The 18,509-nt window shown below is 43.5% G+C and overlaps 1 protein-coding gene across 6 annotated transcripts in view; it reads left to right on the top strand.

The window, feature by feature from the left end:
* Cdh13 (cadherin 13) overlaps positions 1–18,509 on the top strand; it is a 1,135,782-nt gene that overhangs the window by 590,860 nt on the left and 526,413 nt on the right. For all 6 annotated transcript variants that reach the window (XM_074055575.1, XM_074055576.1, XM_074055574.1 and 3 more), the window contains one exon: positions 11,618–11,734. In XM_074055575.1, coding sequence (XP_073911676.1) covers positions 11,618–11,734 — 117 coding nt within the window. The remainder of the gene's footprint in view (positions 1–11,617; positions 11,735–18,509) is intronic.

The following is an 18,509-nucleotide window of genomic DNA, read 5'->3' as shown; positions in this document are numbered from 1 at the left end:
GGGGTCCATGAAAAATAAGAAATTTACAGGAAAACAGAAAGGAATTATTTAGGGTAAATAATTGAGAATAACTCCCTAAACAAAAATCTTCACTTTTAGTCACAGAGGAGATTTCAATACTGGTTGGACAAAGGGGACAATTGTTTTTGGCAGTGAATATGAGAAATATCTTTCTAATTTTAGAGTTTGCAGCCGTGACATCAAGTAGCTAACAACCAAAAACAAGGCACTTGTTTGCAAGAACAAGCGTCTTGCAAATACACCAAATCCAGAGAATGAACTTTGGCACTGAAGACTTCCTTTTCTTAAACACAGGGACAGTGTGTTCGTTTTCCTCCTGCTGCTAAACTGAGAAAGGGACATGCCTTTCTGGAGGTGGGGGAAAGTGTTGATTTTACCCAGGTTGCTGGGAAGCTCACTTTGGAACCCTGCTTTCCCTGGATTATCCTAAGATTCTACTTGGGAAGCTGAATTTCCCTCAGGATGCAAAGTAAAAGAGGCACCTAGTTTAATGTTTGATAGAGTCATATGCTGTCTTTTTCCGAGTCCATCTTGGAACAAACTGGTGCCACCCACTGTTGTCTGAGTCACTGGCACCTGTGATATCATGCCTCATTGCAGGGTGGCTGCACCATCCACATCAGCAGCCAGTGCTGTCTCCTGCCAGCTAATGAGGTGATTCAGCTGCAAGGGAGAGGAGAACTGGCACCCCCTCCATGCTGATGCTGAAACCAGCAGTTCCTGGGTAAAAGGCAAGACTGTTTCTTCCCCAAGGTGACCCTGTAAGGGGGAGACACAAAAGCACCTTTGGAATAAGAAGGGATATCAGCTTGCCATGCAATATTAGATAGCACTTATTAAATAGATACTATTTATTAAAGTTAAAAGAAATCAAGTCTGCATTTGCATTTGAATAGGACCAAGCAGATGAAACCAGAAGTTAATAGAAATTATCGTGAAGTCACCATCTAACCTGAGTTGGAAGTGGCCCACCTAATGTATAATAGGCACCTGTTGTGTGCCTGTGTGTGTGTGTCCCCATGTGTGTGTTCACTATCCAGGCAGGTGGAGAAGACCAGGGGTGAGAGAGGAATGGGTCAGGGATGATGTGCACACACAGTGTACCGTGTAACAATGGATAATGTAAAACTTCACGATGTACAATGTAACTAAGTTAGAGGGACAAAAAATACAGACATAGGATCATGCTAGAGCATGTCCCTCTTAGGCAGCACCAGTGTGGCTGGCACCACAGTACACATGTTGAACCACCTGGGCATGTTCTCCCTTTGCGGGATTAAACCTCTTCCCAGTAGTGACTGATGGCTTGCCAATGTCACAGGGCCTTTAAGATGTTCCTAACCTGCAACCAGCAATTCTCCTTTTGCAATTCAGCCTAGGGAATCCTCAGCAGAGAAAAGCAAGCAAGCAAAAGCTTCTACCCTGTGCCATTTTATTTGCCTTTTGTTTATCCTAACAAATGACTGGAAGTGTAGGAACAGAGGCATCTCCTAACACAGCATCCACACTGTATAGCTACTAAAGCTGTGTGTGCAGAATTTGCAAAAGGAGTAGGAAGAAAAGTTGGAACTTATCATTAGGTTCAAAACACAAAATACAAAAGTGTTCAAACCCTTTAATTTCAGGATGAGCAAAAAGTGTCTGAAAACCCAGAATGAAATGCTCTGCTGTTTGTGTAATGGAGGATTGTGGATAGACTTGTTTTTCTTCTATATCTGGTACTTTCCTAAAGTTTCTATAATGAATTTATTCTGTTTAGAGTCATAAAAATGAGTTTGTAGAAAGTAAGTATGATCTGACATGACAGGGAAGCATGAGTCCACTCTAGCCCATCCCTCCAACTGAACACTAAGCATCAAACTCTGGACATACATGGTCAAACATGAGCATGTACACACACACACACACACACACACACACACTTGAAAACTGTAATAAATCAAAACTGATAGACACGTGGATTGTGGAGGGAAGTCAAAATGAAGAGAAGTAAGAGTACCATGGGAGGTTTCTCTTCTAAGGTTTATTTTTCCTTCTGTGTCTTTGCCAGGAGTGGATTCCAGTCATATGGCAGAGAGATGGCAATTCAGATACATACAACTTTCATAGAAAACAATGATTTTCTGCCCAAAAAACATAGGAAAAGAGACCCCTATGACAGAATCCTGGAAAACATAGGACTTTGTTGTTGATAATGGTGGTAATTCATTCCTCAGCTCCTAGAAAGAGCACAAACCTGCTCAATAAATATTTGTCCACTGAATTAATTAATTTAGAGGAAGTCTCCACTCTGGAGACTGACCCACTGCCCCCCACGAAGACCAGTGTAGCCAGCCTTCCCTCCACCATGGGGCAAATTCTTTTTCACCACTAGATATCCTAGAAGATAGTTTGCATTTAGGAGCCTTTCATCTGGAAAAGATGGATGTTTCTATGTTTAAACACATGAACTTCAGCAAGGTGAGCATTCCCAACTTGACAGGGTCAGGAAGTAACACCAAGCGTGGCAACAGGCAACCCTTATTTCTCACTGTGTGCTGATTCCAAGTGCAGTTGGGGATGGGGTTTATCCACCCTTGCATTACTCATTGTCTCCAGTGATTCTGTCCCTCTCTGTCTGTTTTTATCTCTTTCTTTCTCTTACTTCCTCTTCACAGGTGTATAGTTAAGGTCATGATTATGAAATAAACATGTGATGCACTTTCACTGCATTATGGTGTGCTTATAGCAATAGTGAAAGCCAGAGACCCTGAAGGAAGAACCCTTAAATACAATAGCAGACTTTGTCCATGTCCTATTCAAGTATCCTTGGGTTTTACCTATGGAGTACATGAGGCTAGCTACTAGCTCTGCCTATTTGTCCAATCACAAGCCCATAAAATGACACCACAGGTGAACCTCCAATAAATGACCAATGGGAACTGGACTATAAACCCCAACTCCCTCACCCCACTGAGTCATGTGCTCTGCCATGGCTTCTAGAATGGTCCAGTGACCACTTGCTCATTGATGCTGCATTCCCTGCCTTGCCTGAGTTCTCCCGTCACCTGTCCTGGTTTCCTGGTATTAGCCACCAAACTAACTACTTCTCTCTCAAATTCTTGCCTCAGGGTTTGTCTTAGGGAGCCCATACTAAGTGTGTTGAGATCCAGCTTGTGATTCTGCTCTCCAGTGGGCTCTTGTTTAAAAAGGAAAACAGAAGTCATGGAGACCCCTCAGGTGGGAACAGTGGAGCAGGCAAAAGGTGATGGTGTTGGTAGGAAGAGGAAAGGCTGTTTTCCAGGGAAAATCCCACAGTCAGAGTCCACAAGAGCCGGCAACTCCATAGGGGTACAGTATGGTGGAAACCAGAGGAACCATTCCTCCAACGTGTTAAAGAAGAGGGAAGCAGGAAACCCTGTGACTTTGGCAAGAGTGGGTAGGAAGGACAGGACTGTCAACTCAGTTGAGGACATGTGGAGTTTGAGGTGCCTATGGACACCACTTATCATTTATTGTGAAGCTTCTACAGGGGAAGCATGTAGCCAATACCCCCCATGAATACTCACTGCACTGCAATCTTCCATGGGTGGGATTTCTTTAAAGGCCAGCTGCCTCTTGCTGAACCCACACAGACCAGGAAAGCATAAACCTGGGGTCTGTGTTCACACATCTAGGATAAAGACTTGGATTAACACAGCTGTGGAGGCAGGAGGATGTGTATACATTAGGAAAACAAGCCCTTCTGCAAAATGCTGCAAGATGCCTCCAGGTGTTTGGGAGTAGCTATTTAACATGAATATTGTATCAATGCAGAAGTAGATAGAAGGAAATTGTATCTATTATGTTGCCATCGCCGGCACCTGGCTGAATGGACTTCTGACTAAAGAATCTAAACATGTTTAAAACATTTTTTCACCTCCAATGAAACCAGCAAGTCCTGATTTGTGTTGTTATTGCTCCTGCGAGCTTCATGAAGTATTTCAGAGGCAATTGAGTCTTGGACGTGCCGTGTGGCAAATTTTCATCCAAAGCATGTGCCTTTGGTTTATTTTATAACTAGCAGTTCAAATGCGGGGAAGCTGAGATTTTTAGAGAAAAGAGTAGAATGTGTAGGATCGTTATCTGTCTCTGTTGTCTTTTATTTTTAAGATCAACTTTTTCAAATACAAGGCTGGATTGAGTATAGCAAGTAGCAGAAAACAAAGCCTGTTTTAAAAGATAGGTTCTTCGGGGATAGTCGTCCCCCACCTCCAACAGGGGTAGATCAAAGACAAGGTCAGATCCCAGATTTTACTTAACGCCACACAGAAGCTTCTTGTGGTCCTCAGAATTCAGAACCATCGGGGTGGAAGAATGAGTATGACCTCTCCTGTCCTCCAGCCTCTTCAGAGCCTCTCTGAACCTTAACCTGTCTGTTGCAGCCCTTCTGGTCTTTGGTCACTTTCTGCCTCTGTGCCTCTCTCATGCCGTTCCCAGGCCTGGAAGACTACCCCTCCTTGTTTTCTTTTACCCTGATGAATTCCCTAAGGCTTCAGGTCTTAGCTGAAAGCAATGGCCTCCTGCTGAATGGCCCAAGGGGGACTTAGGCCTTCTTCCCCCAAATGCCAGGCAAGCACATTTTGAATACCTCCCTTTCTGACAGCATTGGTGACTCTAGGACGCCACCGTGAAGAAACTTTGGAATCTCACTTTCTGATGGTTATGTACACCTGTGCTACTGCAAAAATACTCAGTCACTTGCAATAAGTTATTTAATTGGCTTGTCTTTCTTTCAAAACTGGGAAGCTCTGTGGAGTTTGGCCCTTTCCAGCTTGGTTCCTTACTGAGCAATTGCCATAATGCTGGACCATGAAAGGCAGTCAATAAATACCTGTCAGATGGGAAAATAAATACCTAAATAAATGCAGAAATGATAAGTAAGATAACCTGCCTTCAATATGCTTCTAGTCATGGGGGAGCAGAGAAAAACATCTCTAACTTTTGTTAATACACCATCATGGGGTATTGCTATGTTAGAACATCCAGTGCACAGTAGAATCTAGAGAGAAAAGAAGGACAAGGAGGCAGGGAAGACTTCCTGGAAGAGGAGACATTTGAGGAAAACATAAAGAACATGGAGATGTCGACTGGATGCAGGAAGCAAAGAGGGACTGTGAGGAAAGACATAATGTGTTTGAGTAGTTGCAAGTCATCCTGAGGCCAGAGTGCCGCTCAAATGGGAAACAGTTGCCAAACTTCTGGAAGAACAGATTGTGGTATCCCAGTTCCATTTAGGGGCCACACCAGGGCAAGAGAGGAATTTAATGCCAGGGAGCCACTTGTTAACACTCATGCTGGTTCAGAGACCTCAGGCAGGGGATTGGAGAAGGGAGCTGAGATGGGGTCAGGGAAAAGCTTAGAGGGGACCATGCTGAAAACTTGGGGCTATATCAATAAGCCATGACAACTTGACTTCAAACAGGATTTGTAGAAAGAACCCTTCCCTCTTCTTCACAGCTTCATATTATATGAAATCACAAAAGCCTAAAGAGAAAGAGAAGCAAACAGAGACGCCATGTACCTCTGTCTGATTAAAAACCCAGTCTGCTTTGCTGTATTTCATATATGTTAAGCAAGGATTTGCAGCTTAGCCGCTATCTTACAAGAAAGAAGTGACCAACACTTACTTCTTAGATGTCAGTGTGGAGAGACATTTTCATATATGCTCATACTCTTGGTCCAGTGGGTTTGGAGGAAAGGGTTTGTTCCATTTTGGAGAACAGTGCTGCAGAGGTCTCTTCTTTCTTTGCTTGTTTATCTTATCTAGCTCTAGATCTCTCAGCTTCTCTACCTTTGTGTCTTCATTAATTGATCGTTTCTTTCCCTTGTTCACTCATTCAAATAATGTGCACTTGACTTGGTCTATGTGTCATTGGGGCTAGCTGACTTCTCTAGGAAACCAGCATTTTATAACAAGCCAATCCTATTAGCGGGGATCTGTGCCCCATGCAGATATTCGGATAGCCAGGCATTGCCTATCTAGCAACTTCCCCTGTCCTGGAGCAACAGAGCAAGACAGAGAGAGAAAGAGACAGAGAGGGAACTCTGGTGATTAGAAAGTGTGTGTCAATAATGTATGTGTATGTACATTTTTGTGGTTGTTTCTAGAGGTGTGTACATGTATTTGCTGTTTATGAGCTGAAAGTTTGAAGAAATAGCAGGGAAAGATGGCCTATTTAGCGCTTTATCTCCTCCTTTGATGGGTAGTGTGACAGTTGCTTTCTTTTATTTTTCCTTTACTCATAACATTACAGCAAATACCTTTATGAGTGACTTATGTGTGGCTGTAAAGGCCATTTCCTTGTGATAGAGTCCTAAAAATTAAATTGCTTAAACAAATAACATGGAAATTTTAAAGGCTGTCAAAAATAGTTACACTATTTTTCAGAAAAAAAGTCTCTATCTCTGAAGCATGAATTTACTCACTCACAGTTTGTGAGCATTGTACACATCTGTAAAATATTTCCTGATTATATACTTGGTATACTAGACCACTGAGAGGGCCTGGGGCTGTTTAAGGAGGTCATTTTCTTTCAGAGCAACTTACAAATCAGAGTATTTATAATACAAATGATTCTGGGAACTGGTGGTGTTTAGTTTGGAAGACAGAAAGGTACAAGGACCGTTAGGATTAGGGAGGACAGGGACAACAATTGGTTGACCTCGACTACCTAACATTGTCAAATGAAGAAGAGGCAAATTCCTTCCAGGCAGTTCTGGAATACAGAACCAAGACCCATGAGGCAAGTTTCAGCTTCACAGAAAGGAGAATTTTCTGAAACTTTTCTATAGTCTTGGTTGCTTTACAAAGCATTGACTTCCAGGATAAAGGACTCCAAACTGAGTTTCATTGTTGTCACAGAGAATCTGCCATGTTGAGAAGGAGATGAAAGTGGAATGGTAATGTCCTATTCACTTAGCTATTAGACATTCCCTAATTCTTACACAGTTACCCTATATTTGTTTAATTTTTTAAAATTTAGTAATATCTTGAACCACTTCTTGGACACCTGTGCCATGCCTGTCCTTGTCCTATGCACTGGTGGACACAGCAGTAAACCGTCCTGTCCTTCAGGAGCTGGCTGGCTTGTGTGTGGAAGACAGATCTTTGTAAAGTAACGGCCCCAAATGTGATCTTTGTGTAATCAGAAGCTGAGACAAGTATGAAGGCAAGGTGCGGGAAAACCTATAGCAAGAGAGTGAAGAGGCCTACAAGTGGTGTTTGAGATGAGAGTAGAAGCCAGGCAAGAAAAGAGAGGGTCCAGGAGAGACAGCACAGGGGAAAGGCCCTCAGAGAGCACCTGCCACCTAAGGATCCCAAGGGGGATCGTGATCGTGTAGCTGAGAAAGCAAAGCCAGGAGGACCACAATGGCAACTGAGGTCAGGGAGGATATCAGGATCAAAGCCTGCTGGATCTCTGGCCTCAGTGATGCTGGAGGTTTCATCCTCTGTCATTGTCATATGTCAAGTGCATGCATCTACTGTGTTAAAAGGGACGAGGGAGTGCTTTAAAGAAATCTTACTGGCTGTTGGATGAGAACTTCTGGAATCACCACTCAAATCTCAAACTCCCCTGATAAAACCTCCAACTTCTTTTCAGCATTAATTACTATGGCCAAAGCAATTTCTTTCCCACCCTAAGCATACATAACAGAAGTGACAGTCATACCCGTGACATTGGGAATATGTTCCTTCTTAAATACTCAGCTTTCAGATGAACAGTTATTGGACTTCCCATGCAAGATTATTTTTAATTTTTCTTTTAACCTTTCCCAAAGTCTCTGATTTCTGACTTTCATTATTGGAGACATTGCTTCTGATATATCTGATCCTCACTTCTAGGCCACACACTTGCAGAGGGGCTCTGGGGAGCAGTGGCTTGCACCCATTTCTCCCTGAAACTTACCAGCAGCCCTTGAAAAATGACCTTGTTATTTACAACAGCAGACTGGCCTCACACTATCCCAGTAACCCACCAGCATTGTCTGCCTTGCCTTGGTCCAGCTTTAAAATGAGTGCTATATCCCCTCCATGAGATGCTGTGTGAGAATGACGGGCACAGCATCACCCCAGTCAATTGTCAGCAGAACTCCATGCAGTGTACAGCGACAAGTCCACTCAGCTGACATGTGGTCTCCAAAATACTGGGAAAGTAGACAGTTGGAAATGAAGAAAGCTGGGTACCTCGGCTCTCCAGCCTCCTAATGTTGCTGCAGAGAGTTTGCTATTTGCTAACTGTTCACTCCTTAAGTAGGTGAACTTCAGCACCAGGAGATACTCAAACTTTCTATCTCCTCCCATGTACAGTAAAGCTAGCCCTACCCTGCATTTGATTGCACACAAAATGTGAACAGAATGGCTCACAACCTCCCCCTAGCAATTTCCAAGCACAGTAAGACCAGCTGCAAGAATGGAATACATTGCAGATTGGTTTCTGCATTTGCGGAAATTTCTATATAATTAAGCTGTCCCCTTCAGCACTTGGAGCTGCTTCCATTGGCCAGCTGCTTGTCTCTCCTCCAAGATGGCAGAGCTGAGCTTCTACCATTGCTAAGGGGCAATCCTAACAGGCCCAGGCCCAGGTCTTTTCAAGGTGGCCAGCAGCAGCTCTGGGATAGGGGAGAGTCCAGTATTTATAGCAAGATTCTCAGGCTAAGTGACTTTGGAGGAGTCACTTCATCCCTGGCTCTCAGGAAAGCAGCTGCTCTTCCTACAAATTGTTGAATGGATTGAGGATTATTATGTGCCTAGCACTGTGCCTGCCACATAATAAGTAAGTGACAGTATTTTCCATGGCAGGCCTGGGGGGACACCAGCCATTTCAGGATTAGAAAGGTCAAAGTAGCCAGTTATGTCATCTTGACTCTTTTTTTATTTTTTGGCAGTACTGGGCTTGAACTCTGAGCATTATGCTTGCTAGGCAGGCACTCTACCACTTGAGCCACACCTCACTCAGCCCCTCTTTTTGCTTTAGTTGTTTTTCAGATAGGTTCTTATGTTTTTGCCTGGGGCCAGCTGCAGACTATGATTGTCCTACTTATGCTTCCCAGTAGCTGGGACCAGAGATGTACACCACCATGCTTGTTGTTTCAGATCAGATCTTGCTAGCTTTTCCTGGACTGGCTTCAAACTGTGATCTTCCAGATCTCTACTTCCCAAGTAGTTGGGATAACAGGTGTGAGCCACCATACCCGACCTGTCATCTTGACTCTTAAGGCTGGAACCTAAGTTTCAAACTCTCCAAAGGAAAAATCCTCAGCTCCTTCAAGTCAAACCCAAAGCAACCCAAGTGCACATGGAACCAGCTGCTTTGTCCTTCTTACCTTGACCTGTGAGTCTGTCCACAACTGGCTGGGCTGACTGCTGGAGTCTTGCCTTCTGATGCTCTCCTTAGCTACCTCCTGGTGGAGACAGGAATGCTTCCATTTCTGCAGGGCTTTGCCTCATGAAAATAGATCCTTTTGTCAAACAATTTTGCCCAAAATTTGTGAAAGTAGGAGAGAAGCCTGTGGCCTCTTTATAAGATTTTTGCTGTTTTTCCCTCTCACTTCTTACCCAGTGTGCACATAAGGACTAGGAGGGCAGAGGATGAGGGACCAGAGATCTATCCATCTTCTTTTAGTTTGGGATGGTGTACTCACTTGGGCTGCAGCGACGATCCCACCCACAAGGTGCACATAGCTACACGGAAGTGGCATGACCTCTCTGCTTGCCTCGATGTACATGTGACTGCTCCTGTAGCTGAATAGCTGCGTTCATGGGAAGGGTGGTGTAGGTATTGTGAGGCCTTGGGCCTAGGCATGTGGTGTGTGTCTGTTGCATGTGCTTCTGTTCATACATACATACATACATGTGACTCCAGCAGGCAGATCCTGGTGTTTGTGTGTAGGTGCATCAGTGTGTCTGGGTGCTAATGTGTGTGCCCAGGTGTGCATGAGAGTTTGCACTCAGTGTGAGAATATTTGACGTCTGTGTGCACCTAGTGAGTCTGAGAATCTGGAAGTGGCTGAGGAACATGTGTCTGTTTGAGATTTGGCTTTAGGCCACCCACAGCCAAATTACTCACCCCTCCAAGGGAGAAAGTGGCTTGCCCCTACTTCCTCTCTTCCTCTGTCCCGGTATTAGTAAGACTCAGGCTTCACTTTTGTGCTGTCCTTTGGAGAACACAGACAATGTACACATGCCATTTGTCCTTTCATTCTGATGTCTGATGGTGCCTCATTAGCACAGCGGGCAGCATGTTGGTCTCATTCTGATGTCTGAGAGGACAGGTGACGCACAAGTGTTCCTCTCAGGTAGGACAGCAAGGGGAGGAGCTGCACGTGGACATGGTCTATGCTGTCTCGTGAGCAGCACAAAAGTGAAGTACAGAAGCACGGTTACGCACACGTGCCTAGATCTGCCTATGGTATATGGTTGTCAGTCAAATCAGATATGATGTCTCAGTCACATAGAGCCACATGGCTCTGAAGCACAGCCACAAGCATAGACAAAGACATTTATCAACAAACACATGGCTTCAGATCTGCACATAAATCACAAAAACAGAAACACTTTTATGAGGCCAGGAGCTAGCGATGGCATGAAATTATTGCCACATGATTTATAGGAACTTTTTGTCTAAAGTTTAGATGATTGCTTCTGATGATACAGAAGATAATTTTAATTAGTATGTGACATTTGATGAGATGGACTCACATATTAAAAGTGATACTCTGTTTTCAATTCTTTTTCATGCCGTAATTAGATCAAGGAATAAGTTTCTGCTAACACCCCTTCAGCATCCACCTCCTGCCCTTGCTTAACTCTTTTTCCAAAAGAGGAGCTTTTAACAGTTTTTAGTTTGAGACTGATAATATTGTTGGTCTCCAGTATGTTTACTTTTAAATTTCCTTCTTTTTTATGTAATGTGAATTTTACATTACACTTTATGCAAGATAACAAGTTTTCCTTTGTTGCACACATTTATTTAATTACAAAGGCGAGTTGCAGGTAGGACAAAACTTTTCCCTGACAGAATCACTCCAGTGATTGCACTTGGGAAACACTGACTTATAGAAAGCATTCTAGTCACCCCTAAAAAGAGCACATGTTCTTTGGAAAAGCACTGACTCCACCTCTTCATGGATGCCTGACATGGACTGGTCATGTGACTGCCCTTTTGATCCTGCCCACTTGGGAGTCTACGAGCCTGATGCTGGACATGAAGGGAGTCACTCTTATGTCCACAGAGTCCTCTGGGTTCCTCCCCAGGTGAGACTAACCCACTTGTTTCACAGATTAAGAATGGTAACATACAAGCACTGGAGGATGTGTAAATCTAGAGTGACACTGTGAAGAGAGTGACTCAGAAGTTGGGATTAAATAGCTTAATGATAGTCACTGTGACTCATGATGTCAACTTCAGTATGATTCTAACAATGAACTTGGTAACACTAATGAAGTTTGATAGAATAAAATTGACAATGTCCCAACAGCTGTGTTCTTTTACAACAAAAGAATTGTCTCTCCAGGCAGACTGACAGACCCTTTCTGTGGGAGATTTTAATCAGGTGATTATGTTTTCTCTTTTAGGATATATTTAAATTTGCAAGAACTTCTCCCATCCCAAGACAAAAGAGGTCCATTGTGGTATCTCCCATTTTAATTCCAGAGAATCAGAGACAACCCTTCCCAAGAGATGTTGGCAAGGTAAGTCAAACAAATGACAAATGACAAAAGTGTGCTTTCATTAATGGAGAGTATGCACAAGGCAAACTGACTGCGACTGCCTTGGTGACCACCTGGACCTGGCTTCAATTCCTATACAATAAGAGGACAAAATGATTTGGGGGGAAAAAGAGGAATTTCAAAATATCACCAAAACCAGAATGTGGACAAACCAACAGCTTTGTGTATCTCAATTTTGGGATCTGCATGATAGAAGAGGCTGCTAAGGTTATGCTTCAGGATGTGATCTTTTACGGACTGGCCTCCTTGCCTTCACAGGTGATGTTTTTGTTGGAAATTATTATATTATATCTAAAATATATTAGAGATTCATGACAGATCACATCCCATCTGTGAAACAAAAGGATGCTGTGCTGAGCTGGGCAGAAGGGGCTGGTGTTGGTGTTATATGCAGAGGAGCTGAATTAGGAGCAAGAAATGGAGTGTTCATCTCAAAGTCACCTTATGGGGTTAAAGCAGAAGGGACTTCCTAGACTGGTTGGCTCAGATGAACAAGGTCCTTATGACTGGTTGCTGTGAGTGTCCTGTTTTTCAGAAAACCTTTCCATTGAAAATCACTTTGATTGCATGGCACCTGGCAAAAGAGACTCCATTCTAGTTTGGGCTGGTCTGTTGGGCCTCATGCAGGAGCTTAGTCTAAAATGTGGACCACCAGTAAATATTGTGTGATGCTATTTGTACCTTCTGTCCCCATAGGAAAGTCAATGTGGAGAATCAGATTTTAAACAGCTTGCATTTTTGGTTGAAGCTAGAGTTGGAACACTGGCAGTTAGTTGAGTGAATGATCTTAGTGGCTGGTCCACTTTGCCTATTATTGATTCCTTCATTAAACAAAAATGGAGAATCTGTTGCATGACAGACTTCAAGCTCAGGATTGGCTAATATAGCCGTAATAAATATACAATAGTCTATGTTCTGGAGGAAACCAAGTAAATGAAAAAGAAAATTACAGAGTATGACAAATGCTGTGGAAAGACAGGGATGTGAGAAAAGGAGTAAATGGCAGGAAGAGGGAGTGGAGTTGGGGGGTCTTTGGACAGATGGACAATGGCTGGCCGGAGTGTGTGATGTTTGAGGGGAGCCTGGAAGGATGAGGAAGTACAGCCATGGGAGGATCTGGTGCATGGCCTCGTGGCAGAGGGGAGCGTGTGTAAAGGCCCATGGGAAGAAAGAATGTTTCCACTGAACAACCTCCCCTGGGGACTGCAGAATGGAAGCAAGAGAGAGTAAGAGAAGATGGTGCCCCGGATATGCGGGTCTTAGAGGCCTGGCGAGTCAGGACTTCACTGTGTCAGGTCCTCTGACTGCCTTGCAGAGCCTGGTTTTTGGGAATAGAGTGGAAGAGAGGAGTGGGAGCAAAGGGACCCCTAAGAGAGGGTTCCATGTTGGTCTGAATGAGCAATTACTATTAGAGATCTGTTTCTATTGGAAATTAGAAGCAGAAATAATCTGGTATCCTGGGTGTTACACTATTTATTATTTTAAACTGCCACTGGGCTGAAGAAAAGTTTAAGGAATGTCTTTCTGGGAGTCCAGAATATGACAGAAAGGAAAAGCAAATCTGCTCCAAATGGGCAGAGGCACACTGACAAACCTACCCCCTTGGACAGCCCCAGTCATTGTGATGCCTTAAGTCTGGGTTTCCCTACACTCAAGAGTTCCGCTTTCCAAGGAACTAGAGTCTAGAGTTGCCACATCTTCAAAGCTTTGCCCCCGACTCATTTTTGACACCTGTGTTAGTTCATTTTTATTACTGTAATGGCATGCCTGAGACAGGCTACTTTATAAAGAAAAGAAGTTTGTTTTGGCTTGTCATTCTGGAGATGGAACGTCAAGAGGCTACATCGTCAGAGTCCCTAAGAGGCATGGGAAGAATAGGTATGTATGTATGCATGTATTTATGTCTCTCTTCCTCTTCTTATAAGGTCACCAGGATTCAATTATGGGGGAATCTATCCTACTGGTCTTATCTAATCCCAACCACTAATCAAAGGCTCCACTTCTAAAACACCATGGTCAGATTCAGTTTCCACCCTATTTATAACTTGCAATGAAAATTACATTTCAACTCATGATGACTTGGGGGTCGCACTCAGACCATATCCAGACCTTAGCAGGTCCTAAGGTATGTCCTTCTTTTCTAGGTCCCCTGTAAGCAAGGCTTCTTAACTAGGTCCCCTGGGCTTCTCAACTATAACTGCACCAAAAACCCCAGAGACACTTACAAACATAGTCCTCCTCCACAAGAGGCAGCACCAGTCTCCTCTGGGAGCTTGCTAGAAATGCACGTTTTTGGGGTTCCACTTTGAGTCACCACACCAGAAACTTTTGGGTAGAGCCAGAAATCTGTTTTTCCATGCCTTCCAGGAGCTTTGGTTCCATGTTCAAGTTTACAAAGGTCTTTTGAAAAGTATGTTCACCCCCCCTGACCACCATGATGACAAATTGCTTTCAGTTTGTAGCTACAACCAATTAGAACCATTAATTCGGTTCTGATAAGAATGAGTATGCATCCCAGTTGCCTGGTTCACACTCGTTATCCTGACACAATTGTTATTAGCTCTACCTTTCTTGCTTAAAAGTGCCCAGGTTTAGAGAATAAGCCATGCTGTGGTTTACTGCAGTCTCACTCAGTCATTCCACAGTCTTGCTGGGCAGCTTCCCGAAGCTCTTCCACTGGGTATTAAGTGAGTCAGTAGACATGTAGCCATCCTGTGACACTCTTCTACCTTGTTTCCCACTTGTTACAGCCTCAAAAGGCCATTTCCTCTCCACACTGAGATCTCTTTCTTTCTGGGTGCCCACACAGAAACTCTCAGCCTAAATTCTCTACAAAGCAGCTGCTCCTCCAAGTGCCACAGGCAACTAACCTGGCAATGCGTGAGGGTCCCAAATCTGCAAGTGTTTCTTGCAGAACAACTTACTGCCTATGCGTTGTCTGCCTGGAAAGGGACGTATTTTCTTCTTGGTGCCTACTTGTTTTTATTCATTTGTCTTATTGTTTTCTTTTTACCTTTTATCTCAGCCTCATCAGCCCCACTTGGGCCTGACAAGCCATGCTCTGCAGAGCTGTGCAAGAGCACACTGTTCTCTTCAGTGAGTCTGGGAGCAGGGAAAGGGCAAAGGAGACCAAAGAGGCAGAGCTCCGGCCTCCAAATGTCACTCTCCCCTCAAATTTCTCTGAGTCTAGGCACCTCTGATTTTATAAACACTGCATATTAGACTCCAGTTTGGAATGCTACTACTTGAAGAGGAAATTCCGTGGCTATAAAAGTGTAAAGACATTTGTCTCACTTTGGCACCTCCGGAAGCTGGCCCTGAGACATTAATTCAACCGCAGGTAGTTTATTTAGAAGGTAACGGGAATACTCGGAAGGAAGTGAGACAAGGAAGGAAGGCAGCCAGTCAAGAAATCACTGTGGGTGACTGGATTGCCATCCTATGGGGAAACTCCAAGAAATGGTGGGGCACATTCTCTCTGTGTTAATCCACACATAGGGGAGGGCATCAAAGCATTGTATACCTGTCACTGTACCTACTTCTCGCTGCAGTCATTGGTTAAAGGATGTTCCCAGGGTTGTACCTTCTCAGCCCACCTGGCCTGTCTTGTGCTCTGTGCCAGCTTTCTGAGTTTTTGAGGAGAGCCTTTGGGCAAAGAGATGCCCTACAGCAGCTGTAAGTCTGTGATGAGCCCTGCAGAGGTGAGGTCCCCGGATGGGTCAGAGCACTGATGTGTTCTGCTCCATCACTATGCTGGCTATAAATACTTTGCATTGAAGTCAAGGTTTTCTCTATCATTGTCCCATCCTCTGCTTTAATCTCATTTCCTAAACTAACTTTCTTTGTCCTGTGCCTTTGAAGCCCACTGTCCTTGTCTCTCCCCATGAGTAAGTGCCCACTGCATCTCTCAGGAGGGAAAAATGTCTGAAATTCAACCCAGTTCATGTCAACAAGCATAGATTCAGCATCTGCAATTTACAAGGCACTGTGTGAGGAACTGGGGACTGGAAGTCAAAGTAATCAGACAGGATCCTTGATCCTATAGGATTACAGAAGAGGGAAAACAGCAGCACCTATTCATCGATTGTGCAGCACCACTGTGCTAAGCACTTTCCATTTGTTACCATGACTTCTCGTGACAACCCCACGGGGCTCATCTTCCTACATGCCAATGACAGTAATGAGACTCAGAGAGACTGGGGAACCATTCAAAGTCACACAGCTAGTTCATAGCAGAGACAAGCTTTGTGTCAGCTCTCTGAGGTTTCAAAATCTCTGCTTCTAACCAGCAACCAATATGCACAGGCTGTTCCAGCCAATCTAAGAGTCCCCTTCCGTGGACTGAAATAACCTTGCTGACAAATACTCCTTAAAAAACTGCATTATATTTAAGTGCAATTCTTTGACATGCATCAAAAGATAAAATGAGCTGAAGGGTAGATCCAGGGATATGTGAAAGATATACAATAAGTGATAGAGGAAGTTTATGAAAATGTTAATGGTAGGCCTAGGGTGCTTGCTATAAATGCTGTGCATTTGTGAATTTCATAATAAATTGTTAGGGGAAATTTAGTTTAACTAAATATAAAATAATTATAAATGGCATAGGCATCAGCATACTAACCCCAAAACACTTTCTATCTTGCATTTCGAGAGAGCCAATGGAGATTAGGTATCTGCTCTTGATTTTCTTTCTTTCTTTGGTCATATTTTATCAAAATCTGAATTCCTTTAGAGAAAGGAGGTCCATCTACTAAAGGATAAAGACACCAACAGCAAGGTGCTGAAGTGAGGGAGGGGACCCCCTGCTCTGGTCCTGCCATGATAGAACCAACTGTCCACAACTGACTATCCACAGAGGGCTATGCAGGCAGCTCCAGGGACTAGACAAAGTCTTGACAGATGCATGATTCATCTACCTGTCAAATAATTAATTAGGTGGTAAGTAGCTAGATTACTAGAATATGGGGGGGGGGTTCCATCCCTTCCTAAGAGGGAATCATATTACAACCCTGACATTCTATTTCACTGGCCTGTGTAGTCAGCCAGTTGTGATCACAGGTGGAGGGTGAACCCACAAACTTTTGGGAGACAGTCGGAGCACACTGACCTGGGAAAATGAGCTGGCCTCTTTGTTTCTGGCTCTTTCCCATGGTACCTTCTGGTCTAGAAAAATCTCTCATTTTCAAAGAAAGGGTAGAATACACTGTCATGAACACACTTTCTCAAACCTGTGATTTTCTTACCATTTTTTTACTTCTAGACAGAAGGGAGGAGCCGGGATCCTGTGCTCTGGAGAGACTTGTGCTGTTCCCAACATGTGCCATTTCTCCTCTCCCTTCAAAGTGTGACTATTTCAAAATTTGGTCCATAAATAATTTCTCAGTTTTTCCAACTTCTGCTGATAAATATTTCATTGCATTTTTAGAGATTTTTGAGTTCTTGGTCCCAATTGATTGAGAACAAGGGACTTTAAATCTGCACAGCAGCACAGAGGTCTTTGGGAGATGTATTTTATTCTGTTTTATATTAAGTTTGAAAGACAAGTCATTTATGAAATGCTTATTAGAGACTCTACTTTCATCATAAACCCTTTTCATCAAAACCAATGAAAGTACATTTTACTGAAAATCCTTTTTTTATACCCCCATAAATTGGTAGAATGGGCATCTGGAAAGACATCTGTAACCCAGGATGGAAGAAATATGTAATGGGACCATGTGCTCTTCGTAAAGGGAATCAACATAGATCATTAGACCAAATCACGAAAACCACTCAACCAGGACTCTGCTTTGATTATGCTATGAATGTGAGTCATTCATGAGGACAATTTACAGCAGTTCCAGAATATTCCATAGAGGCCTGGACATATGGTTTATTAGAGGTCTCCCCACATTCAGGTAATCCATACCTCTCATTTATGCTCTCCTATGCAAATAGGTGCCAAAGAGTCTGATAGCCTTGGGATTGAATTTGTTTTACTCCACTTAATAGTCATTTGCTTCCCTTTGAGAACCCATGGGCGCTAAACTGCATCCTCAGGAGTTTGACAATAAACTGATCCTGAGTCTCCAGTACCCTCCTCTTTCCCTCCTGATAAAATGAAGAGTAGGCAGAACGCGCTCCATCCCTGGCCTGATTTATTTTATGTAATCGCCATCAGCCCTCTGCCCTTTTAAATGCATTGCTTCAAACTCTTCATCCAAGCCTACAGGCACTCCTCTCCAAAATTCACATCTCCTTCATTTCCCTCCCCCCCTCTTAAGGAACTAGCAGTTTTATCCATGACTAAAACTTACGACCAGCTAGAAAATAGGAGATTAGAATACAGATGCCCAGAGGCTCAATGCTCAAAAATTCCACTTGAAATGTATATCTGAGTTCATTTCTACAACCAGGTTGTATATATGCCTTTCGTAGATCCATGTCTTTGAACTCTTCCCTCGCCCGGACGCGCCCCCTTCATCCTCACTCCCAGGAACTGCCTTGCTTGTGTTCTAAGGTTGCATGGTCCAGTGGAACGTTTGCATCACTGCAGAAAGTTCTGGGTCTGCACTGCCCCACGTGGCAGCCGCTAGCCACATGTGGCTAGTAACCACGTGAAATGTGGCTAATGCAACTGAGAAACTAGATTTTTACAGTTTAATTTATTTTAATTTAAACTTGAAAACTAAGACTTGAGTTAATTGTCGGGACAGCGTGACATGCGGATATTCCTCTTCAATGATAAATTTTA

Source organism: Castor canadensis, chromosome 15 (genome assembly GCF_047511655.1).
Source record: "Castor canadensis chromosome 15, mCasCan1.hap1v2, whole genome shotgun sequence".
Lineage (NCBI taxonomy): Eukaryota > Metazoa > Chordata > Mammalia > Rodentia > Castoridae > Castor > Castor canadensis.
Note: the sequence above shows the minus strand (reverse complement) of the source record. Positions and strands in the feature narration are given on the sequence as shown.